The sequence below is a fragment of the Pocillopora verrucosa genome, chromosome 3 (assembly GCF_036669915.1).
Source record: "Pocillopora verrucosa isolate sample1 chromosome 3, ASM3666991v2, whole genome shotgun sequence".
NCBI lineage: Eukaryota > Metazoa > Cnidaria > Anthozoa > Scleractinia > Pocilloporidae > Pocillopora > Pocillopora verrucosa.
The window spans coordinates 3721092-3747119 of NC_089314.1; the positions used below are offsets into that span (position 1 = coordinate 3721092).

Sequence of the window (26028 nt, forward strand, 5' to 3'; positions counted from 1 at the left end):
ATCAATTCCAAACTCTTCATATCCATGAAACTAGTGTTAAGGTTATCATGGTGATACATCGTTTTACGTTAAATACCAACCTAGTTCAAGTAACTGTAAACTTTAGGTAAATTCCAGCCTGGAATTTTTCACATATTTACATATCAGTTAGATAAAAATGAAAAATGAATTGTTCATTCATGAAAAAGAGGCTCTGGAGCTGAAGAACGTAAAGAATTTCTGGAAAAGCAAATTAAAGAGCATCCGATAATCGAGTCGTGAATATACATTTTATTGTGTTTCTGCATTGTCAGTTGAAGAGCCATAGGAATTCAAATGTTATCATTTCCCTCCACCTTTTTTTCCTAAGGAGCGTCACGCCTCTAACGATGTACCAAACGAATGAATAAATTAAGTGGCGACCTTGCATAGAAAAAAACCTACAACACAACAACAACTACAACAAATATAAAAAACAACAAAAGAAAAAAAAAAAAGAACAACGACAGCAACAACATTTTTATGATGAGTACGCCCCTTGAGGGAATTTCAAGAAATAGTCACGGGAGATTAAGCTCTCTCAGAACAGAGATTGCGAACGTGAACAATTGCGTGGGTAATTATTGATAACTAAGCCAAAACGCCAGAAAATTCTTGAGATAAACTCACTCAGACTGGCACGATAGGAAACTAAAATGTGCGAAATGTGCTCTATGCCGGAAGTTCATATATTCTGCTACGTTCTGCCATCAAACATATGATTTCATTACATGATAATAGGGGCGATGTTTAATGACAGGGATAAAAGAGTTTACTCGAATGTAAGTTGACTTTTCTGATTTCTTTTTAGAGATGTTAAAAGTACTCGATTACTTGATTAATATGATTTGAATCGTAATTCGTTCCGGCAATGCTCAACGTTTTTTCGTTTTTGCTTTTGTTTTTTTGTGTTTCGGTCTCTCACTTTCCTTAAGTTTGGGTCATAATTTGTTTTCATGATGATCTTAACGTAAAATGTGTTGTAAATGTTTGGTTTTTTTTTTTTATCGAATATCATTGTTATAAAATTCTGCAACTCATTAGATATCAATGCGTCCTCATTTAACACTTGGCAATGTAGAATCGGTCCTCTCGTGGTTTCAGCTCATCTGGCCGGCTTGTCTTCGAGTTCTTAACAATTAAAACTGGGAGTGTTGGTTTTACAGCCGTCAATCGTCAAGGGAAATGATTATGGAATGACTGGAGACGAATATTTAGGGATTGAACCAGATCAGTGCGTTTTTAACAGCACGTACTTGATTGATGAACATTCTGCTATAGGATTTATTTCACACTGGATACACCACAATATTTATTATAATACGCAAAGGCGCTAACACAAATATACGCGGGCGTTAACATGGTGGACGGTAGTGAATACGACGAATAGCGCTCCGACAAGTGGATATAATCACAAATTCGTACTACTTGAGACGAAAACTTCTAAGTTTTAAAATGTCATTTAAAAGAGTTGGCGATGACCCCACTGCATTAAGAGTACAAAAGGTGCGTAGACTCGTGAAAACGTTTTTCTTTAGCAATCAAATCCCTCTCGACACTAATCTTTAATTTGGGCCTAGTGAACAGTTTGCCAGGCCGAAACATAGGCGATAATACGAAAATTTCCATTGATTGTGAATTGCATGTTCTTACTCTGTCTTAGAGACAGCGAGTATCCGAACTTTTGTTGGAAGAAATTCCCGAAGACGAAGCCACACTCACGAAAAATGGCAGGTAACAATTATCTTTTAACTTCCACTTGATAAGCTTAGCTCTTGAAAAAACATCTTCCTCAGTCCAACGGCTGAACTCAGAATTTACCATCTACGTATAGCTGTACATCTTCCTCGATCTTTCTCGACCCACGACGTCGAGCTTTCGAAATTCCTGATCCTAGCGAGCAGGGCATGCAGAACACTTGTATGCATTGATACAAGTATTATTAGTCTGTTGGAAATCTATTTTAGACTCGTTTTGCTCTTTCTAGGTTTGCCTGTCTCGTTTGTAAACACTGCCCAGTTTTTGACACTGTTGCTGTACTGAGAATTCACAGGCAAGGGAAGAAACATTTCTCATGTAAGTGTAAAAATCAAATCAAATCAAATTAAATAGCATGAGATGATAGAGAATTTCATGTTAACCAGAATTTGTTTGGTTTAGTTTTGTTTATAATTTTTGTTTGTTTTTTCCCTTCATTTGTTTGTTTGCTTTGTGTATAACTGTGGTGTATGTTCCACAATCACAAAAAGTCTGTTGATAAGGGGAGTTTATTTATAATCATCATGAATTTTACATGTTTTTCAGGCAAATGTCTTTTTTCTCTTTCCTAAAGCTGTCATTTTGTACTTTATCTACCAATCGCAGATTAGTAACCTGTAAATTTCTAAAGAAACTTAAGTGCTACATCAGTAGGCGAGTATAAATTAGAACGTTTGGTGTTATCAACTGAGTTGGTGATGTAAATTGGCCACTGCTAAAGAGCTTCAAAACTGATGTTTTGAGTGTTAGCCTATCTTCAGAGCAGATGGTTGAATTGTGGGTTGTGTGTGTGTGTTTATATGCAGAAAATGGAGCTACTTTCTTGTATTATCCTATTTTGTATTTCTAAAAGATTTATTCAACTCCACAACAATTACTTTTGCTTCACTTCCCTTTAACTTTCAGATGCCAAAATAAGACTTGAGAAACTGATGGAAGATGCTGAAATACGGCAAAAGAGAGAACACATGAAATACATGGAGAAGGTTATGGATGATGCCAATGAAGATGAATCACCATTGCTGAAGATTACACAACAAAAAAAGGAGTTGGCCCTTCAAGGCTCAAAAAGCTCAATAAAACATGAAGAAAGCAAAGAAAGGACATCAAAACAGCTGCCTTTCTTTCAGCGCAGAAAGCCCATTGACCCGGACATCTGTAATGACAAACCAGGTTATAAACATGTGCAGAGGACCGAATCAAGCCAAAACTTGGCAAATTCAGTGAAGGACTTGGAAAGCAATCATTTTGAGAAAACTGAACAATCCATGAAGCCATCAATTGATACACCTGGCCCAAAAAGTCAGAAAAAGACACCGTTAAGTCCTGGTGAGCTGGCTAGGAGGAAACACTTTTCTCGCCTCCGACAGGCTGGGTGGATCATGGGCTTGGATGGAAAGTGGCAGAAAGATGAAAATGCAGAGTTTGATTCTGATGAAGACGAGCCACCCCCACCCCCACCATCATCATATGATTTAACATCCACATAGTTGTAAAGAAATTGTCAAACTTGGATATACCCCTCCCCCTGAAAAAATGGAAAATATTAAGATCCTGGTAGATACAATATGGTGCTAGAGAACATAAAGCTTGTGAGAACTCTAATTGAAAGGTCTGAGGCTGTTATTAAAAGACCAGATGCACCATTGTAATTTTACACATATACATTTTGTACACTTAAGTAGTATTACAACACAGTTTACTGGTTCATACAGGAGTCGATAAAGAGAAATGAAGCTCTGTACTTATATTTTGTGCATTACCTCCTTTCTCAGAGTTTGCCAGCTACCAGCATCAGTTTACCATGAAAGAAGAAAGAAAATTTAACATTTCATGCATTAGGCCTTTCTCAGAGTTTTCCATATCTGTCTACCAGGGTATTTGCTGCAGTGTTTTAATTGGGCACCATATGCAGGCCTTAATCAGTTAAGTACTGTGTTCTTCCAGTTGTAACATTCTTGCATGCTTTATTCCAAAATGACTTTTCACTTTTTTTTTCATGAAATTATTTAAATTTATAATGCATGCAGCTTTTCAGTTTTCATGAACTATGCCATTTTTTAAACATCAGTGACACCAAATTTCAATCAATTATTGTTTATAATAACAATTTTAGATTACAACGATAACAAACTAGTTTTATTTGCATTTTTCTGTTTTAAAAGACTGCAGACATATTGTATACGCAACGTGAAAGTAACTTTACAAAGAGATTATATACAAAATATTTATATAAAGTACAAGTGTTTCTTTTTGTACCAATATTAAAATTAATTGATATTAATCAATCACGGCTTCCAAGTGATGACTTGAACAGCTATCTGTGCAGCCTTTCTGACTGCTGGACTGTCATGATCCTGAATAAGTTTGGATACCTGTAAAGAAATAATAATTATTAAAGTCACTTCTTGAATAATACTGAGTCAAAATTGACTAGATTGATAACCTAAAGATTCAAAATGAAAGATGTAGACTCTGCTATCAAAGTTAAGGTTCATAACTATAACAGAAGTGTACATGTAGACAGTACTTGTTTATTTACAAATATGCTTGGAGACTCTTACCTCATTAACTGAAGCCAGCAGTGTTGTTCTGCCAATAGGGGCTTCTGCAAGAGTTGTGATAGCCTGTTTGTACATCAAAAAAGAAGCAGAGTAACAGTAAGAAAAAGAAATTAAAAAAAAATCAAACCAGTTTTAAAAAATTGCTACCACTGTTCTCAATTAGTTACTTATACTTCTAGAAGATCAACCAATTTGTGAACCAATTTTTTGCTCGTTACACACATTGACACCATTTGTGATACACTCATAAAGAAATTCATGGTTGCACAGGAAATTGGATAACATTTTTGGAGACATTGGAATGCTTATGTAGACATTGAACAAAGATGGGATACTGCACATTACAACTTTACATAGTAGTTTACATACTGATACCTTAAGAGCATTGAGTCTAACTTCACTTTCAGGGTCGTCTAGCAATTTCACAAGGTTAGGAATCGCATTCTCCTCTATTGCTGCGTACTTCCCTTTAGTTGTTATTGTAATTCTGAGAAGGATCAAGATGATTGTGAAGAAAACAACAGTTTCAGCCTGTAACTCAAAAAAAGACAACCATCTACAATACACTAATATTACCAGCATCATGTATTTTCCACCTGTAAATCTGTATTATCCTTTCTTTCACTTTTCACTAGTTTTAAGCCTGTGCTAATCAATGGATTAATGAATGCCATGCCAAACTAAATTTAAGAATCAAGGGGGTAAGTTTTTAAAGAAACCGCATGGTGCTGCATTGATGGGATCTTGTGTCACAGGTAATTTAGTGTTAACCCTTTAACTCCCAGATTGAATTTGTAATTCTCCTTACTGTCAACCATAAAATTCTTATAATGTTAGTTCAGAGAATTTAGTATGGGATCAACTAATCATCCCCAAATTGATATTTTTCTTTATTCTCATCACTTATCTGGTTGATATTGTATTGATATTGTAAGGAGAAATTCTGTCTTGGTCATGGGAGTTAAAGTGTTAACGGCTGAGTTGAAACATAAATTGACTACTATAGAGAGTTTAAAGGCTGATGTTAGCCCTTTGTAAGAGCAATTACGAATCAATTATTTACACATAGAGGATGTTGACTTCAGTTTTGAGTGATTTACCTACATGTAGCTCATATATTTTTACTCATGGGTTCCAACAAAAACAATAACTTTATGACCTACATCAGGGCCACATGACATTATAATTGTTCAGTAACTTAAATGCTGTTACTCCTAGAAACTCTATTTCAAATTACTTTAGGCATAATGAGCTGAATCATAAAATTTCTATGGAATGCACATCACTGTAAGCAGGATGGATGGAAAATTATTTCTTTTTGACAATAATTTCAAATGATTTTAAGTTAACAGAAATACATGTAAATTGCTTGGAGTCAAAGGTTGTAGACAGTCCAACCACTACTGCATCACATTAATTGTAGATAGGTGTAACAGTCGATTGTACCTGTCAGGAATAAGACCTTTTCCAATACATTCAGCTCCTCATAAATAAATAAAAAGTTTAACTTACGTCATGATAGCACCAGCAGCTTGTGCTCTTGCATCAGTGTTATCATCTTCAAGAAGCAACACCAGTTCAGGAATTGCTCCGACATCTACTGCTTTGTCCTTGCCATCAAGAGGAAAACTGTCAAATTTAAAGGAGACTTCTCATTTCAAAGACATTGCAGCTTATAACTGTGTTAAACTTAAGATTTGTTTTAACCTAGTAATACAGACTAAACAGTCAGTTACTGTGCTTTTAAACAGCAAGCAAGATTCAAGGACTTGTGAATGCAGCTGATTTGGAGTCGGTGCACTGAAATATCATGTAATACGCTGCTCAGAGTCAGTTCTAGACCTCTCAAGAAATGTGTTGATAAAAAAAGAAATACACTCATGTCAATTTACCTTAAATCCATGACATCCCTGGCAGCTTTTGCTCTGATTGCTGCTGTCTTGTGGGACAGTAATTTTGTGAAACTCTCCATTGCTTCACTATCTAGTGCAGACTGGGTTTCTATTGTCATACAGTAGTGTAGGGTGTCTAAAATAAGTTCCTGAAAGGGAAACATGCCAGATGTAACACGCATGCAGGTATGTGTAGACATCATTGAAACACTTAATATATATTGTTAACAGAACTGGACGGTACAAGGTCTGTAGTCTATACACAAGTCTAGGTAGCCACAGAGGAGGACTGAGTTCTCTTCTGAGCAGCAAGAAGCTGACTTTAGTGTAGAGGTCAGTGAGGTAACTACATGTTCATGTAAGCTACATGTGTACAGCCTGTAGCATAGCTGTCAAGGTGTTGCATACTTGTGAAAATGTCATGTACCTATCAAATAGTTGTGACAATGTAATTTGAGCAATTTCTTAAGTTAGACTGAAACAAATTACAACATCTAGTTCTATGCAACTGACTTCTGAATAGAAATGAAGCTAAAGTATTGTACATTCATGTCAGTCTGGAAGCAGAATGAGTAAGGACATTTTTTTAAATTCTTTATTAGTATTAATATGGCCTTATTGGCATGCTGAAATAATTTCATGTTTTTCCTAACCTTGATCTCATCCTCTTCTTTGAGAAGTCTTCCCACCAAAACGGGAACAAGCTTTGCATCAACAACTCCCTCAGTACCTGGACTCATGTGTACACACATCTCTATGGCCTTGTGAGCATTCCTTCTGGCCTGATAGATGTTGTCATCAAACTATAATTTGCAATAGATTCATTCATTCAAAGACTGGTAAAATAATGATACATCCTTACAAGCACGCACCTTTGTACAGTATACAGTCATGAAGTACACAAAATTAGACCTATAAATAATAACATGAAGTTAATGACTCAAGATCTGCACTGAACCAATGAGTCCATCTACTGGTTGTACTCATTTAAACATGTAAGTCTCAACTCAGAGTTTTTTTTTGTAATGAAGGTACATATAAAAAGAGAAAAAGGACAAATAAGTGAAAGCTATGCCTTTAGGGTTCATTTTAAATCTAAAAATATAGCATTTCAATTCATTTTTTTCACATAATAACTTACCAGTTCTGATAATGGTACAATCATTTTGTGATCCACAAATGCATCACGTCCAACCGCATGACCTTCCAATTTGATTAAGAATCACAATAGTTTAGAGTTACAGTAAGTCTGGTAATTTTCAATTTCCTGTTCCATCCCTTCACTTGGTAAACAGCTTGTTCTGGCACTGTATATAAATTACATGTACCCTAACAGGTCACAGTATGCATGTAAGTACGGATAACTTAACTACTGAAAGTAACTACTGAAAGAAGAAAACATGTACCACTGTGTGTTAAAATTCCATAGACTACTATGCAATGTTCCAATATGTCCCATATCATTGTAAACCTCAGCTCACGCAGATACTTCCAAGAATAAACATACATATTAAACTCTTTTGCACTGACAGTACCTGCAATGATGCTTAGCACTTCTGTTGCTTTATGCCTCACCGTACCATCAGAATCTTTGAGCAGAGACTTTAAACTTGCACCAACACCTGCAGTAGATACATTAACACTGATGAGACATTATATAATGGGTCACACACAGAAGTTCTAGATAAATCTACTTAAACACAGAAACATTGCTCTGTTTCTTGAATAACACAAAGCTGAAAGTGGAAAGAACAGAAGTACATGTAGCAACTTCATTATGGAAACCAAGATACCATTCGAACAATATGAGCCACAAGACCACTGTAGTAGACAAGAATGTGGTATCAGAATACACAGCCGTGAAGAACACAGAGCTTTTTTCCATGAAGAGGCATACTTCAAACATCCAGTTCAAGTTATCAGTCCCACTTACCAACTCTCAACCCTTCAGATATATGTTCAGGATTGTGCATCACATCACAAAGTGACATCAATGCCCTTTGTCTCGTCAACAGGTCAGGACTGTTGAGTTCACGGTTCTAAAAGAATCAACATATTAATCAAGCCTTTCTCCTTTGGAGAAATGAATCAATAAATAAGCAAGTCCAATTAACCCTTATTATAGAGCTCAGTGATAGAGTACTTGATCGAAGAGGATTATTAATAAAACAGTCAATCACAAAAACGTTTCCTTTAAAATTATTACATATACAAAACAGCTACTTAACGTGCAGGCCTACAGACGAAAGTTATTCTGAAGTGATGCGAGGTTCTAAGCCAACTAGGGGCACGTTCGATTCGAGTACGATCGACAGGTCTAAAAATTGTTATATGCACTGCATTAAATGATTAACGATGTGATGTATACTCACTAGTTTGGGTAGTGCACGGTCCCCATAAGCAAGACGTGCTTTCGTAGGATCTATGTTTGGGGGTAACTTCATGGATATGACAGTATGAGCCATATTTTATGAGTGATAATTCGCTCACGATATAGTTCAATCTCCACAAAACAGAAATGGCGGTCTAACTGTTGCTAAGTAACCACTGTGAGACCCAGTCCTTTGTCTTGTCTTCTGTTTTTTTGTCGTTCCCGGTCCTTTCCTCGGACATAGCAAAAAAGGAGGGTTTTCGACTGCATGCAAATTGTGAAAAATTGGGTAGAAATGATCCTTATTCATGCTGGCACATTAACACGACCCCACACGCTGCAAAGCTTAAATCCTTATCGTGTTTAAATAAAGGAAATTATCATTATTGTCATTATTACACTCTTACAATTACGTTCGAAAGGTTTAATTATTCCCTTTTTGGAGGATTCACTCGTTTTATTTGCAAACAGCTAGTATTCGTTGCAATACAATTATAAGCGAAGCGGATTTACTTACAATCATTTTAATACTATCCTTAGCTTAATTTACAATCCAAAAACCTATAAAAATTGCTTACTAAATTGTTATCAATAACATCAATTAGCCTATTCGTACGGTTTGGGCAGCAGAGGCGTCTTATTATGACAGGTTGGTGATACTTGATCGCAATCTTTTATCCGACCAGTATTTTTTTTTATTTAGAGTGGAAGGTGCGGGGAGGGGCGAGATCACCAGAAGTCATCATCAGACTCGATCTAAAGATTACTTCCGTTAAGGTTGTCCAAACGTCAGTTACTATTAGCGGCATCTCTTCCTCGGTGTTAAGTCAACTCTCACCCGGAAGATCAGACTTCACGAACATGATGGAATAGCACTTCTCGGTTAAATACATTTGCCGTTTAAACTTGCCATTTATTACTTTCTAGCCTCCAGATCAAGCTAAAACCAAAATCTTTTAAGAAAATTTCACTCAGACGTTTATTTTATATTTTCGTCTAAGTTTCTATGAGCTATAATGACAGCGCTTGAATTTGAAATTCTTTTCGCTTTTGACTTCGGGCGGGTATCTACAAAATTTATGCATTCGTATTTCCACTAGACAGCAAAACTAGTTGAAACTATTTACGTACTTATTTTCATTTACTTATTAGTTATAAACTTCACAAAGTCCCTTAATGTCGGCATAAAGTAATGAACAGATAGCAGGAACACAGAGCTTTTAGCAGTTTCAATGTGGACGCAATAATGCGTCAAAACTACGTTTACATTTCTACAATTTACTTCTCAATGCACCAGCTCCTTAATGTTAGACTTTGCTTTTCGCCATATCAAGCTCTTGGTGGTCACCAGATTTTTGAGCGAGGCTTACTTGAGTCGAATGACTTTGGAGAGAGTTTGCTAAAGGATAAAGAAACAAGATATAATATTGATATGAAGGTAATCAAAACTTTTCCGTCCAAAAAGGACACAAGGGTACCTACGCTCATCTTATCTGTTATGTTTTTAATGCGTATCTTTATTACGGAGTCCTTGTTTTCTGTTGCGAGGCTTGAAACCAAGCATATCTTTTGGAATTGACTGGTAACGTGGAGAGAATTGCGAATATGCGTATAACTGACAGATTCCCCAACGCGCGAGAGCAAATGCATGAGCTAAATTCAACATGTCACCCATCCCTTAGAGCAGATTAAATCGCATTTGTTCAGAACGTCGTCTATACTTTAAAGAGATTACGATTTGAAGAACAGAAGCTCTCGGCCTCAAGATCAAATATGGCCGGCTTCATAAAATGATGAAAATAGCACTCGACACACTGCTTAGTAGGAGATGGAGCAGCGAGGAGGTGGAAGGAGGGCTTGTGGAGGGGTGGAGAGTGGGAGATTATACGCAGAGACTGCGAGATGTAAAGCAAGTCGCACTGAAAATAACAAAACCGCAGCAACTTAGGCTCTTTCCTATCAGCACAAAAATCCTACAAACAATTTTGAAGGAACACTTTTATATTTTCCGAAATGACTCTGTACGCCCATGATTTTTACAGAATTTCAGACCCACCTGAATAAAAAGGAATAAGTCAAGAAAAGTTACACGCACCTCCTTTCCTCAGGCTCTTCCTCTTCTTATTTTCACGGCAGCAGAAATCGTAGATAGAGCCAAAAATAAACGCCAGTACGATTGCCCCCATAAGTGCACCAAAAGGAACAAGATACTGTGATAGGCTACTGAAATAAACCCACTTAAACTGAAACTTGAGGGTATCTGACTCCTGTAGAAACTTTTTGCAAGAGTGTGATTTCATGGCTCCTCTGTTTTTATTTCGCCTAAGTTCAGTAATATTTATTCTCGCTGATCGTACTTTGGACTTCAGGCATCTAAAAAAACGCTCCTCAACCTCAATATCCATAGGTAACTCGTCGTCGTTGTCAGGATGTAAGAGAAAAGCGGCACCAATGTCGCAGAGCGGAAGAAACTTCAAAGCTTCCCAACCATCGTCTTCTTTGTCATTGCAGTGGAACACCAAAGTGGAATCAAGGCCCTTTAGACTCGAGGCAGAATTTATGGGGTCGTCAATTTCTACCATCAAAACAATGATATATTACAAATCTTTCCTTTTTTTTAGCGTTACAATAGTTTAAATTTTTCCTTTTCTTTTTCTTTTTTTTTTTTGTCTTTTTAAAGGGCTTGGATCCAACCAAGACATCCTATAACTACGCCATTGACACTGACTGAGTAGTTCCAAAAGCTAACTTACCTTCGACGAGAGAAAATGACATCTCGTATTCAACATAATTCGAATCAAGGAGACCAGGAGGAACCCCAATCTACGTAAATAAGGAAGGAAATGTCATTGATAAAGACCTCCATACTGAATGAGTTGTACATAACGGCTATTATATATTGCAATTTCTGAGTGTTATTAAGTGTAGGTTGTGGTATCTGAACTGAAATACCTCAATAAAAAACGCTTTTCGCGACGTTTGAAATCGAATTTTTAAATATTTGTTTGAATATATGTATATTTTTATAAGAAAAAAGTATTATCTCATACATATGTCATAATGTCGGAGCGTTCTATGAAAATTTAAGTATAGGTAATGACATGATTTCAGGTACATTTTGGTATTTATAAGCATGAGTAAGCACGAGACAATAAATTGTAGTCTTTGAAATATTTAAAAGTGCTTATTTACACCACTCGAAGTCATGTTATTACTTATTAAGCAACAGCTGGACTCGTGAGATCCGTGGCATACAAATGTCGCCAAATAAATAACTGAAAATAACTGAAATAACAATCAATCCACGGATAGCCAGTTTACTCAAACAAGACGCCCGAGCAATAGCGCTAACATGCGATAAATTATTTCACGTCTTTCAGCTGCATAAAATCTTCTGTTCTCTCCTTGCCGCAAGGCTCTAAGAGCTAATGGATTACAAATATTCATCTCTCCACAAAAAATTCGAAATTACTTCAATTTCATTAGGCGGAATGTATGCGTTTTCTTTTGTTCTTGACAGCGGTTGTATAAACTTTATGCAATTCGTGAAAACGCCTTCTCTTTTACGCTTCGATATATTTCCGACATGCCATATTGTGCTGAGTAACAATTAAAATTACAAAGCCGACTGATAAAGGTATCACTTACACATCGGATCCTTTAATATAGGAACTGAATGCTGCTTGCAATTCGAAATGTCAAAAATAATTTGAAAATTCACTTACTTAAGATATCCCCTTTCCTAAGATATAGGATGAATAACAATCAAAATTACTAAGCCGACTGATAAAGGTATCACTTACACATCGGATCCTTTAATATAGGAACTGAATGCTGCTCACAATTCGAAATGTCAAAAATAATTTGAAAATTCACTCACTTAAGATATCCCCTTTCCTAAGATATAGGATGAATAAACGCGAAGTCTGGCAAAAGATTTCCTGGTTATGTTCTACTGTTTTACTAGGACACCCCAGTAACGGTTTTGAAACACTTTTGAGGCGTTGGCCGTGGTAATGAGAGAGCGTGAGAGGTGTAGTAGTAATAAATGTAGTAGCAGCAGCAGCAGCAGCATATAAGAAGTGGTCGTAATAGTAGTAGTAGTAGTAGTAGTAGTAGTAGTAGTCGTCATCGTCGTCGTCGTCGTCGTCGTCGTCGTCGTCGTAGTAGTAGTAGTAGCAGCAGCAGCAGTAGTGGTGGTTGTAGTAGTAAAGTAGTAAAGTAGTAACAGTAACAGCAGCAAGGGTGTTAATATTAGTCGTGGGATATTTACCCCTCAATATTCTAACCTTTTTGCCAAACAAATGGTCTTCGCCCTTTAGCTCCTGAGTTGTTAGACGAGACGACACCTGAGCCGTGAACATGGACAATAAAACTATTCCTGCTATCATCCACACAACAGCAAAGAGACGAGAAAACCATGACTTGGGAGCTTTGTCACCATACCTGTATTGGAAATTGGTTTTAGAGCTTCCTCTTTCTAATTTACAAGAGTGAATGATACGTACAGGACAGGAAAGAATGCTGTAGGATCTCTAAATGAAAGGAATGTTTTGGCTTAACTATAATGAAAACAGATCGTCCAATTATTTGTACAACTTTTCAATTCCCTTTGACGAAGGGATATCGCTCGGAACGTCAGCTCTAGAATCTATTTACGGTGTCTGATTTCCATCATCAACTCAGGCGTTCAAACCAAGTTATCTTAAAATCACCGACAAGTTAATTTGTCTACACTTGATTTTAAAATGTAAAAATGTTTTATTTGTTATTTCATTTCTTCCCTTACAGAGTTTGGCTCAAGAATCCTCGCTAGAGTCTCTTTGAGATTTATTGCAGCAAAGTCTATGGCCAGACAGATTGCTGTACCTCGTACGTCTAAAACAAGGCACGCAGCGATTACTGAATTGTACATTTCCCCATCCCTTCATTGGCATTCTAGGCAAAGAATAATTTTAGAGCCGAATGACAAATGATCAAATTAAAATCAGTCATAAGTATATAAAAATATGTAATTTCTAAATTTATTACCAGAAAAAAAAAACTCTTCCTCTATCGGACCAAGGATTAGCGGCCAACACGAGTGTTCGAACGATTTCGGAAAGTAACGTTCTCCATAACATTCTATCTCAGTCAGCAAACTTACCCCACTGTTGTCATGGTAACTATTGCCCACCACATTCCGTCTGCAATGCCCTTCCAGAATCGGCTGGAGAAAGTCTCCGGATTCGAGCGATGATCCTTGAACATGCAAAGTCAAGAGGGCAGTTAGTAAGTGATATTAATAAACTGAGTAGCATGCATTATAATTTTTTCGGCATCTTGTCTGCGCTAAAGCGTCTTCTTTCTCGAATTATGCTTTTGAATATGTCCTCATCGAAGACTGCTTGCCTCTGATGATATCTAACTAAAATAGAATCCTTCATCGCTGGTTTAGTAAAAAACTCGACATTAAGAGCTGCTCATAACATATTTTTGAAAACACTTGTCTTTGCAATTTATGCAAAATATTTATGTCTGCCCCATCACGCGTTTTCGAACTCTACCTGATAAATAAATATCCCTATTGCTCAAAGTGTGACTGATCACAATACTCACCAAAAGCCAGATGATCATTCCTGATAAAGCCGCACACGAAAAGCACAAAACCAACAGAGGCCACAGTTCCAAGATGGACATATAAGCAACAGAAACCAGGTCATGGTTTTTCTTCTGCCGCATGAGCACTGGGTGAAAAGTTTCAAGAGTCAAAAATTTACCATAATCAGATTCATCCTCGCCAGCAACTTTGTGGGCTCGAAAGACCACGAATTTAGTTTCTAGTTCGGCTGCAATAGCACTGCTACTGTAATTTAGCTTCGCACACCGATTAGTTGCATTGATCAGAACTTCTTTCCAAGTTCTCAGCCGATCAATGAGCTTTTTCTGAAAGAAGGGTAAATTTCTTTTGAATGCGGATTCATCTCGCTCAAATGACCACAACTCCTCCTCCTCGACTGTAAAGTTTTGAGCACCTTCTTTCTTCAAGACAGAGTTATTACTAGGAGCATTCTCGCTGGAAACAGATGTTGTAGCTTCTGTCGGCCTTGAGGTGGAAAAATTCGATCCAATCGATTCGGTTGCATTTTCAGCGTTAGTTGATCCACTTTTAGGATAAGAACTGTTCTGTGAACACCTGGTGGAAGTGAGGAGAGAAAAAAATAAAAATAAAAAGTACCTCCAAACCATTATTCTTTTGCATAAATTTTACCCGGCTTGTCAGAAAGGTCAGTCTTGCAGAATTCGCTAGAATTAGCAGACTGTCGGTCTCGCCGCGTCAGAGGAAATTTATTTGTTAATTCTAGCAGTATTTGTAATTCATGTATTTCTCTAAATAATTGATTACCGGTGAAAATTAGAATAGTACAAACAGAATGCATGGTTATATATCGTAAAAAAAAATCCAAAAGAGTTTGTGATTCTTTCCTTAAAGCTGCAATCTTTCTGTTTTATTTGCAATCAATGGTGACCATTCAACGAGTATATTTTACAATCGCTTTGCTTTTCGTGAGGTGACAACATACCACAAGAAAATTCAATCGCGTTAATTTTACTTAGAGCCGAAAAGTTTTTTCCCCTTTTTTTTTTTCCCTAAGTTCTACACGATAGGACACGAAATATGTTGAATTCGATGTTTTTTGTTCTTATGTAACCTGGTCTGACCGTAGTTAAGCATGGTATAACATCTTAAAGTCTTCGATGGAGCATTTCCAAGTGAAACATGAGTGCGTGCATTTATAAGACGTTCGTTCGCTTTTCGCGAGAACAGAAAAAAGCACATTTTGGAGGAAAAAGTTAAATAAAAAACACGCTGCCTACATAGGATTATCATATCAGACACGTCAGCTCATACCATTTAAATGCTGAAAATTTTAGATCGCTTTTAACCCCGCTCGTTTCATTTACGGGGTTTGAATCCATACTTCCGCCGTGACAAAACGCGTCGGTGTGCATGTGCCAGAAGAACTAACAATAACAATAATGAAACTCATTTGGGGGAGAACTTAAAAAGAAACCCCTGTGGCTCATAGTTTTACAATTTAAATTGTATCCTTGGAACCCTAAATTGGCTATAATTTATTTCATAAAAACATAAAAGCTTATGGGAGAGAGATGCGTCAACCTGAGTATAATCCTTATCATTTAATTGTCCGTATGGAGACTTCTGGTGTAGAACTTATTTAATTTAAAAAATTAATAAATCTCAATTTTTATTTCCTCCAATTTCGAATTTATAAGAAGAAGCAAGCTGCACTTCAGTCAGTTACTGTTTTTCCAGAACTAAACGCGATAACATCTCGAGGGCAAAGATGTATTCGGTGGTTCCTCGCTTATTGTTATAATTCAACCCAAAGTTTTCTCATGGCAAAATTTCTTAAAAATTCGCGAAAAAGAATTTCAATAAAAACCGAAATGAAGCTTTTCTGTGCATCAATGGATCAGAAAAAATTGAAACATTAAACAAGACGAACAATTACCGAAACCCATACTTAGCGAACCCATTAGCTTAGATAACCAAAGAAATGCATCGACGTTTAAATAATTTGCCGTGACTTAAAAAGTATGCAACTTGTGAGGAGGCTACCGCACAACTGTGAAATATTATTCTTTAGGTTTCAATTGGGGGGGATTGAATCGTTTACAGAGTTACAGACGGATCTCAGAGCATTACCTCTATGGTTTCTTTGTGAGCAGGTCCACAGTTGTACAGTATTATGTTGTTGTAGTCTTATGCAGTAACAAAATACATTTGTAGTATTATGCAGGTCACACCGGTCAATACTATGTCTTTTGTTTGAAAGACAAAGGGTTTTTACGTATGTGCTCATAATTTCATTTTCCAGACAAAAGAAACCCTACTTCCAGGGGCCTGTAGACGTTTAAAACTTTCCAAAATCGACCGGAGTTATAATAATAATCATAAATCTTTATTACCGTGTCAATGTATTTAGCTCATAGAGCTAATTGGGGACACCTACTATTACAAAACTAGTAAAAAAAACTAATGTACAGTATCATAATAAGTAACAGTATAGCCGATAAACTATGCATTAAAATTTAAAAATATTTAGAAATATTAACAATGTTCAGATAATATAAAATACTTGTACAATGGCAGATAATTAAAAAAATCACCTTGTGCTGCAAAAGATTGCAGCAGTTGCCACTGTCCTTCCACTAGGCTGGCCAGGTCAACTCTACGGATTTTAGTTTTAAAGTATGCTAAGGCCTTGGTAGTTCACGCATACCATTTTCTAATTTGGGGACCAGATATATGGTCCGTGATACCTAAGTGTGTGTGTTCTACCATAGCGTATAGTATTAAATCGTGGTATTTCAAGTTCACTATTCCTAAGGTTATAACGAGTACCCCTTTCCGAGTAATATCTCAGATATGTAGCTAGGTACTAGATAGTTCTTTTACTTTATACATTAGTATGCTATGTCCTGTAAAAGCGTCTATTATGCAAGCGGTAGGTAAACTTAGCACGCTTAAGAAGTGTTCCTCATATGTTCTCTGGTTGTTGTTTTGAAGACCGCACGCAGTGGCTTCGCTCTTGGATACGTTTCGTTTTTTTTCAACCCATCTGAAAAGATTTACAAAAGTTCCAGAACTAAATGACCGTATGTTAAATGTGACATTATAGCTGTTTTTCTAATAACAGTATAGAGCTTAGTCTTGGCATGGTGTTAGGTTGCGCAAGCGCATGAGGACTCCTACTTTCTGGCTGGCTTTAGTGCATATTTCGCTTATGTGTTGTTGTAAAGTTAAGGTTTCTTGTCTATATTTAACTCCTAATAGCTTGATTTGTTTCAGTTTTCATGATCTCGCTCGTCATTGGCGATGGTGAAGAAACCGCTGCCCTTCTTATCTGCATCTATATTTCTTGGGTTAATCGTAAAGAGACTGAAACTTATCTTGGGAATTTTGCCAAGAGGAAGTTGTCCCTATACCATAAACCAGTGCTTGTTGACCCTGAGTCCACTAGAGTAGATTCCAACTTCTTCATAGGTTTTCTTTCCTGTCCACATATAATTGGTGTCATCAGCATAGAGCGTTCAGGGGATCTGAAATGCCCATATCATTTTGGAACCTGTTCCAGAGGAAGGGCCAAATGACGATCCCTGAGGACAACCACGTTCCATAATTCTTCCCATTCACTCTTGTGGCTATTTATTTTTTATAACTCATGTTTAGCCTGCTATCAAAAGGATCTAATCAGTTCAAGTGAACTGCTATTAAAACCATAAGCATCCAGCTTTTTTATAGAGTGAGTGAATAGCTTAAACGAGTCAAATGGGCTTTACTCATGTCAGCAGATAAATATTGTTACCAGCTCTTTTCTGTCCACTGCAGACCTCCAGTCCTTCAATCAACATCATGGCAGGGTTGTCTCAGCAGCTGTGTTGTTTTCTATAATCTGTCATCCTGTGGGACAGAGCAGGGACTCATAATGTCTGGTCACTTGTTTGCTGAGTAAGTGTTCAAACTCTGGTCCACACATATCAGTGAGTGATTGGACAATAGTTCAATTTGTCTTGTCTGTCTCCCTTTTTAAATACAGGGGTCCATTCGCCTTTCTTCCATTCAGATGGCCACTCGCCTAAGTCAATACAGTTATTGTAAAGTCTAGTCAGGGATGTGCCATTCCTTCAGCCACTCCCTTAAAGAGTTTTGGTGGTGCTGTCACATCCCACCCATACGACTTTCTTACATTGAGATTTTTAAAGAGCACACTGCCCTTCCTCTTTGTTAGATTCTTTGAAATCAAATTTATTCCCCTTGTAACCACTTTCAATAGCCTTGACACTACTGTGGTTCCTATGATCATTCTCGGTTAGGCTGGTGATATGGTTGCCTCCTATATTCGCTGCCACCGTATTAAAATGGCCTGCTAGGAGTTCAGCCACCACAGTTTGGTCTTTCTCGACCTCGCCATCTTCAGATTTCAAACATATAGCATTGGTGTCTTTTGTCTTTGTACTGATGAATGGCCTGAATGTGTTAAAAACTCGCTGGGCTTAGATTTCAGCTCTTCCGATTTTCTATACCAATAGGCCTTTATTGCCTTTCTACGTTCCCGTTTTACAATGTTCTTGTATTTTCGTTTGAGCTCAAAGTTTTCAAGGGAGCGATCCTTTGCAAATTGAACTGCAAATTTTCTCTTATCTCGAATGGCTTGCTTCCATTCTGGAGTCATATAGGGTAGATCTTTCTCCCTGACTCGTTTCTTTTTAGTGGGTGCGTGTTGATCCACAACGCTCTCAAACAGTCCCTTCCAATAATCATATTGATCGTCCACATTACAAAAAATCTCTCCTACATGCCAGGGGGCAGCCTCCAAGTCCCGGTTAAGCTGTTCGAAATCAGTACTTTTTGTCTGCCGGAAAGTGGTAGTGCGAGTCTTGTGTTTTGTGGACTTTCTCCATCATTTCTCCAAACACCATATGGTGGTCACTCATTTCTGGATAATAAACCCCACATTTCTTGAACAGTTCAGGATTGTTGGTTAGAATAACGTCCAAAAGTGACTCCGAGTGAGCTGTAACTCGAGTGGGTTCAGTTATCATGCACTGTAGATTATGACTTCTTCCAGGTCCTTCAGAAGTTTCTCCTCAGCACGATCCAATCTCAATCTGTCCAGATTAAGGTCACCTAAAATGATGACAGACTGCTTTTGGAACACGCCCACTGACAGATGTGGTTAAGCTCCTCCTCAACACTTTTAAGGTCCTGGAGGCTGGACTCGTTTCCCTCCTTTTTCTGTTTTGGGGCCTGTAGATTGACAGAACTAACAAATCATTGCTTCCTATCTTCACCCCGACAGCAATTGTCTCGAGGGTCTTGTAGGTCTTTGTCAGGGCCCGCTTCTTAAACATGCATAAACAGCTTCGCCAGCATTGTTATTTGCATAATCATCTTCCTCCACACTGTTATTTATCGAAATAAATTCTTCTTGTAGACAATTTTTCAAGCATTCTTCTTGGCTAAATGGAAGCAAGCATAGAGAGCAGGTCCATTGTATTTTAGGGCAAACCTTGTACGACTTGAATTCAGCCTTTCTTAGGCCTATACATTTAACATGCGACCAAGTGTTACCAATGAACACACAACAAGGCCTCTTGGTTTGACCGAACAGTTTTCTCGCACTCCTTACACGGGTTTTTCGGCATTCTCTTACTTGAAGGCCCTGGATTTGTTTGTCCATCGCCACCTAAGACAATTCAGCTAAGCTGTAGGGTCCTCGTATCCTTCGCTGTATATGGAATTCTGAAAAATAAATACATTTTGCCGCAACCCGCTCGAGTTCTCAAGCTCAAGCTCATCTTCAGTGGTATTAAAGCGGCCAGACGTTCTTCTCCTTCCTCTTTTTTTCCCAAATGAGCTGGTCCGTATAGGAGTTGTTTTTCGACTTTCTCCCGTATCATTAAGCCGCTATGAGCGAGAACACAAAATATTTCAGCGAGCTCGGCAGTGCTCGACCGGTCGCCATGATGTTACACAGTCCTATGTGAAGCTTTTATTTTTTATTTTACACCTGTACCCAGAGTCGGTGGAGGCTAGATTCGCTGATTCCAGATAGATCCTTCGGGACTCTGCCTGTCAGACCATGCTTGACGTATCATTTGTAAGCACATACTCCGGCGCCGGTCTTCCATAGGCAGTCTAGTCTGAATAATTGATGTCTTTCGATCTCTACGTATACACTGACATTAGTGATAAAGGAATGCCGAAGTTTTCTTGGATACCATTTCTTTAATCTCTTGGAATGGTGTCTGTTTTTCAGAGATTCTGCATTGAGGTGAGCGTAAATAGGCGTCCAGGTAATAAGCCGCCATCGAAATGATTTTAAAGGAGCGTTGGCAGAGTTGATATTCAGGCTTCCAAAGGCTACCTTTAAACAGAGAATGGGAGAACGAGAGAACGGGAAACGGGCGACGGGCAACGGGCAACGGAGAACGAGGAACGGAGAACGGGCGACGGAGAACGGGCAACGTCTGCCCGTAGTCCATAATCTGGCCTTTTTTCCTGACTGGTCGACGGATCGACGGATCAAGCAGAGACAATTTCACCTTTTTTCCCTTCAAAGTAAACATGTACATTGCGCTCCTGTTAACTTTCCCCCTTCGACAGCCGCATGAATTTTCGGTAAAATCTGATTGACACACATTTATAGCATGACACAAGATAAAATCGTTGTTGACAGGTAAACAACAAAGGCAAAAATAGAGCGCCTCGTCGCAAGTTAAGTCGATATCGTTAATATTACTTTAGACCTACGACTCAGAGACGGTGACAGGTAGTGCAGCAAATTACTGATGAGCTAAGAGGGAAATGATACTATTTTATAACATTGTGGGAAGTAACATGCAGACAATTCACGTGAGTACAAAGGAACCCCGTGCACAGGTTCAATGACATTCAACAGCTGGGAAAATGTTGTTAAAAGATCCTTTGTGTCTAATGCTAGTGTTATGATCTTTTTGTTCCTGATTTCAATTGGTTTGACTTTATTGTCAAATGTGTAACCGGAATTTTCATACATTACCATTTACCCAAAAAATCATAAGAAATAAATATGTCCACTACATACATACATACATACATACAGAGCAAAGTACAACAACCTATGAAAAGCCAAATTCTCCCTGACGCGACAGGCAACACTTTGCTCTTTCCCAGTCTTGTTAATGCACGGTCAACATAACTGAATTTAAGTCAAACGTTTATCGGCAAAAGCCAAAGGAACTTTCCTTTGGCTAGAACTAGATCGTTTTGATGGCCTACCGCAGTTTGACTGGGAAGATTTATCCGGTCAAGATGTGGTAGGACAAGGCATATTTGGAGAAAGAGCAACTTTTCCACAGACCGCTCATACATTTGGTCGATTTCATTCCACGCTTTAAAAGATTCTCCGTGTTAAAGATTCCCACTTTCAAAGATACCTCATTTTAAAGATTTCTCCAGTCCCCATTCCCCCTCTCCCCGTCCTTCTTTTCCCCGTTCCCCTTTCCTTATTTTAAAGGTAGCCGGCTTCCAGACAAAGGCGCTAGTGATAAAATGAACATGCTTAGTGGTGATAATTTTAGAAGTATCCCATTCAATTGTATGATTAGGCATGTGTATTACAACAGAGCTGAACTTTCTTTTTTGCAACAGAAGACCGCTTTTTGGTGCTCTTTCAAACGTATAACAAACTGACGTTTGGTCTGTCCAGTATACTTGGAATCACAGTCATTGCACGGAATACAACAAATAGCATCGATTCGCTGTTCTTTCATGGACAGGGTCCCGGTTTAATAAACGATCGCAAGCTTCCTGCCCTATCGTGAAAATAATCGCCTTTTCCATAACTGAAGTCATAAAAATGCTATTAATCAACAATGGAAGAAGTAATCAGGGGAAAAATTAAGAGCTCCAGAACTCGCTTGTTGATATAGCGCCATGCGAGCGACACTGTATTCTAATGATATTGAATTCAAAGCGAATCATACCAATAATATGGCATAAATAAATACACTTTGTGTCAATCCAAGTGTACACAGCAGCATGACATTCGAATGACAGCTGTTCTGATGTTTTGGTAGGATCGCTTGTTTAAATGATGGCATTTAATTTGTCCCAGTTGTTATAACTGAAGCAGATATATTTGCATTAGTAGAAAATCGTCATCTTGATTTGCATATCTATGCAGTGCTGTCTGAATTTGTGCACATCCTTTGTTCGCGTGAATTCCCTCATAAATATTTTTCGGTTTCAAAAGCAATGGTTAGAAGCAGACGAAGAAATTTTGTTAGCTTTATTCCTTGGGATGACAACATATGTATCTTTCCAGCTAGTATATGTTTGGAAGTATCGCTTCACCTCTTTAGCTTCAGGAGAGGAAGTCGATCGACAGATGGAGAAGATCGATTTGCGACGACTGACAACAGCCCCGACAACCTCAACAGGGTCCCTTAACAACAACTTCTATTTCGCCGCAAATTAAACACAGAACATTTCTTACAACCAGGAGATCTTGTATGCAACATTACGATCTTCTTATGATTATCTCATCCGCTCCAGGTAATTTTCAAAGAAGGAATCTTATTCGCAAGACTTGGGCTTTCGAAAGAGCATTTCGACCAAGATGGACAACGGTTTTCCTCGTCGGCCAAACACGAGATGAAGCTGTATCAGTCACATTATTAAAAGAAGATAAGGCTCATAAAGACCTTGTGCGAGCTAGCTATTACGAACACTACTGGAATCAAACCCGAAAGATACAAATGGGCTTCGAATGGGCAGTAACGTATTGTAATTTCTCATTTCTTTTGAAGCTGGACGACGACGTGTTTGTGCATATTCCAAGAGTTCTTTCCTTTTTGAGTGCGCCCCACACGCCGAAGAAAAAGCTTTACGCTGGCAATCATTACACAAATAATGTTCCTTTCAGGGGAGGAAAATGGAAGGTAACTTACGAAGAATATGACAAGACAAGATATCCAGATTTCTGCCCCGGTTTTGGTTATATTTTATCTCACGATGTTGTAAGTACATTTGTCGAAACGTTCTCTTCTTTTCCGTTCTTTCGACTGGACGATGTCTACGTTGGCATGCTTGCAGACAGGAACGGAATAAGTGTCACAAACAATAACGGATTTGAGTTAAGGCATCCACGAGGATTTGTTTGTGTTTCCAACAAATTATACTTTAGTCAGGCATGATGTAGGAGAAGAATGCCAGATGAAGATGTTCAAGACACTCATGTTCCCTGACTAGTTCAATACCGTAATAAATGCAAGCAGTTTTGTATTCATTTCAATACAATTATTAAGTTAAATATATGTTCTTCGTCGATCTGCAATTGCTCACAGCCCTCTTGTTTTGACTGACAAAGGGATAACGCTAGAAATGCCCGTTTCAGAAACTCTCTACGGAAGTCATTTTACATCAAGAACTCAAGAGATAAAAACAAATCACCTTCGAAGCAGCACAGTTTCTTTAGAAACTCACCTCTTCCATTCGAACGAGGGATTTGTTCGTTTAACTACGGTTTTGTTTTCATATAGTCATATCACCATAATAACAATCTTTAACTTTATTTTGGTATTTATTTTGTACAACAAATGCAAAATATAATATGATCAGCATCAAAATTCATGTTCGATATCATCGAACCAACGATAATAGATTAGATGTTGAGCATCAATTAGATGAGTTCATCGATAGGAAGCAATGCCCACTCAAAACTGACCCAAGGTCAACTAAATAATGTAGGACATAGGGTTTTTATAGCTGGTAGCATGCCAAAAATCGCAACTTTGATCCGCCAAATCACTTTATTTAAAGTCAGATAAGTCAAAAACGTATTCGGACGCCTTTGAGATCGATTTGATAAGCTGGACTGATCACAGGCAGCCCAAGGTCCAGCTGTGAGATGATCTTGGAAAATAAGTTTCATGGCGAAGTGTAAGAGTTTGCATGGGAATATCTACCACCGCTCTTGGGAAGTAAAAAAAGTCAAATTCTCAGTAAAAATACCTCACTTTACTTTTGTTGAAGGCCTAAATGTAATAACTGTCCTAAATGTAATAAAGTCCTAAAAGTTTAAAAAAATTAGTCCTAATGTCCACTGAGCTAGCTATAAGTTAGACAAAATCCGGGCTCGGAAGTGAATTTTTTTGTATTGTCCTCTCTTGCCAGATTTGTATGGGTCTACATGAAATATATTCATAAGGGCTATTGACCAAGTTGAGGTCAAGATGGCTGGATATTGGCTACGTTCTCTTTTTGCGTTTTTATGGACCGAGACGAGGTCGAGGTCCATAAAAACGCAGAAATAGAACGAGGTTAACATCTAGCCATCTTGACAGAATAAGCTTAGTCAAGATAGTTTATATTCTCTTGGCTTGGTCAATAACGGATTTATTATATGGCAAAAAGATTTCGCTATAATAAGAATCAAGAATGACTTTTTTATTTCGAGAGCCGAGAAAGAAAGCCAACTGTGTTTGTAGCACAATAAACCCGGGAAGTCGTTTAACTTCTTCTTTGTATAGACCGTCCTCTGCCGCTTTTAGCGACTTCGTCGTTGACATTGTCCAAAAGTAACGAACTTTGTAAGTCCCCTCCACGAACTTTTTTTCTTGCGCGGGATCAATACGGGCAATCCGAGCGGGTAAGATGGCCCATCTTCGCTATTGTGAATAATTTTTTTTTCCCATTGAATTTCAGGAGTTTATCTGCCAGTTTAAATATTGGATTTTGGATGCCTTATAGACTCCCTTGGGAGAAAAGCGATTTGAAGGATGGAATCCCACAAATGGCGGGGAGGAGCAGGAAAAACGCAACCAGTGTTTCAAAACCCTTTCGAGGGAGATTGGCTTTCTTAGAGTCTCTCCTCTTCACAGATATCATGCTTTGTTTGGTTTTGATGTTCTACATGTAACTTCAGAAGGTTAACTGAGCGGCTGGATAGACAATTCAAACGCACATTGAGTGTGAAATGATCTTTAATTATTGTAGAAGATAGCGCTGAGACGTATTTGCGAATGCTTGATCGAAGTAGTGATTGAGGTTGCGTGGTTCGAACTAAAAGAAAATACAACGGAAACTACACTAAGAAAAATGCGTTGCAAAATATATCATTAACCTAACTAAAAATGAAGCGATTGTACAGAAAACTAAATACGAGAACTACACCAATAATACAGAAAAAGGTAAACATGTGTAAATGTGAAGGAGATAAAGACTTACTTTTGTCTAGCTTCTAACGATAGCAAATTACTGACAGCGATAGCATATAACAACAAACTAATAGCGATGATCTAGTAGCGATGATCGAAATCGAATCTCTCATACATGTCCTTAAACGGGAACTGATTGGAGATAAAAAACTTATTATGTAATAATCATTAACTAACGAAAGACTGATTGATGAAAATAAACCAGAGAAAAACGATAATAAAGTGTGTACTAAGTAAGAGTTTCTAAGTTAACACTGCAGGATCTTGTATTTGATGCTATGCGCCTATAATTTCCCTTAACACTGTAAAGAGAAGAGTGCAGTCCGTACTGGCTTTCAAATGGTGTTATTGACGAAGACGAGCTTGGGGAAAGCAGTTGCCATGGTCCAAATGTATATGTGTATGCTGTTTAGTGTTTAAGCTCGTTAACCACTAAAACTAAAGAGGGGTATCAGTTAATCTGTAACATGTAGGAACATAAACAACAGTGTGTGTAGTGCATGTATCGATCAGCAATCATTGTCCAGTAACGGGCACTCTCCAGTCCATAGATAGTTTTCATTATTTTGTTGTCAGTATTGCACATGTAACCTTATGAAAAGGACAGTATTGACAAAATAGTAAATCTTTATTGCTTAGGGTTTTCTTATGTTTT

The 26028-nt window shown here is 37.9% G+C and overlaps 3 protein-coding genes and 1 pseudogene across 3 annotated transcripts; 2 read left to right on the forward strand and 2 right to left on the reverse strand.

Annotated features, from left to right (window-relative positions):
- The first annotated feature begins 1382 nt into the window (after window positions 1-1382).
- Window positions 1383-3407, forward strand: LOC131774447 (sodium channel modifier 1-like). The gene is made up of 4 exons (XM_059090462.2): window positions 1383-1524; window positions 1682-1752; window positions 2006-2094; window positions 2683-3407. The coding sequence occupies exons 1-4, from the start codon at window positions 1474-1476 to the stop codon at window positions 3264-3266; spliced, it is 795 nt and encodes a 264-aa protein (XP_058946445.2). The 5' UTR covers window positions 1383-1473; the 3' UTR covers window positions 3267-3407.
- Window positions 3408-4019: 612 nt separating this feature from the next.
- Window positions 4020-8757, reverse strand: LOC131774446 (radial spoke head 14 homolog). Its single transcript, XM_059090461.2, has 10 exons — window positions 8605-8757; window positions 8166-8271; window positions 7768-7854; window positions 7374-7435; window positions 6886-7035; window positions 6233-6381; window positions 5853-5969; window positions 4716-4827; window positions 4341-4403; window positions 4020-4151 (listed from the first exon to the last, which is right to left on the reverse strand). The coding sequence occupies exons 1-10, from the start codon at window positions 8695-8697 to the stop codon at window positions 4065-4067; spliced, it is 1026 nt and encodes a 341-aa protein (XP_058946444.1). The 5' UTR covers window positions 8698-8757; the 3' UTR covers window positions 4020-4064.
- A 302-nt stretch (window positions 8758-9059) lies between these two features.
- Window positions 9060-14886, reverse strand: LOC131774470 (uncharacterized). Its single transcript, XM_059090493.2, has 6 exons — window positions 14202-14886; window positions 13750-13844; window positions 12893-13049; window positions 11357-11426; window positions 10699-11178; window positions 9060-10002 (listed from the first exon to the last, which is right to left on the reverse strand). The coding sequence occupies exons 1-6, from the start codon at window positions 14829-14831 to the stop codon at window positions 9911-9913; spliced, it is 1524 nt and encodes a 507-aa protein (XP_058946476.2). The 5' UTR covers window positions 14832-14886; the 3' UTR covers window positions 9060-9910.
- A 7447-nt stretch (window positions 14887-22333) lies between these two features.
- Window positions 22334-23678, forward strand: LOC131774489 (beta-1,3-galactosyltransferase 5-like; annotated as a pseudogene).
- The last annotated feature ends 2350 nt before the right edge of the window (window positions 23679-26028 follow it).

Coding starts and splice junctions, on each gene's coding strand:
- LOC131774447 (XM_059090462.2), top strand. CDS start 1,474: ATGTCATTTAAAAGAGTTGGCGATGACCCCACTGCATTAAGAGTACAA. Junction 1,753..2,005: donor ACACTCACGAAAAATGGCAG/GTAACAATTATC, acceptor TGCTCTTTCTAG/GTTTGCCTGTCTCGTTTGTA. Junction 2,095..2,682: donor AGGGAAGAAACATTTCTCAT/GTAAGTGTAAAA, acceptor TTTAACTTTCAG/ATGCCAAAATAAGACTTGAG.
- LOC131774446 (XM_059090461.2), bottom strand. CDS start 8,697: ATGGCTCATACTGTCATATCCATGAAGTTACCCCCAAACATAGATCCT. Junction 7,855..8,165: donor ATCTGAAGGGTTGAGAGTTG/GTAAGTGGGACT, acceptor TATCTACTGCAG/GTGTTGGTGCAAGTTTAAAG. Junction 4,404..4,715: donor TTAGACTCAATGCTCTTAAG/GTATCAGTATGT, acceptor ATGTACAAACAG/GCTATCACAACTCTTGCAGA.
- LOC131774470 (XM_059090493.2), bottom strand. CDS start 14,831: ATGGTTTGGAGGTACTTTTTATTTTTATTTTTTTCTCTCCTCACTTCC. Junction 13,050..13,749: donor GTTACCATGACAACAGTGGG/GTAAGTTTGCTG, acceptor TTTCCAATACAG/GTATGGTGACAAAGCTCCCA. Junction 10,003..10,698: donor GAAGAGCCTGAGGAAAGGAG/GTGCGTGTAACT, acceptor TTTATCCTTTAG/CAAACTCTCTCCAAAGTCAT.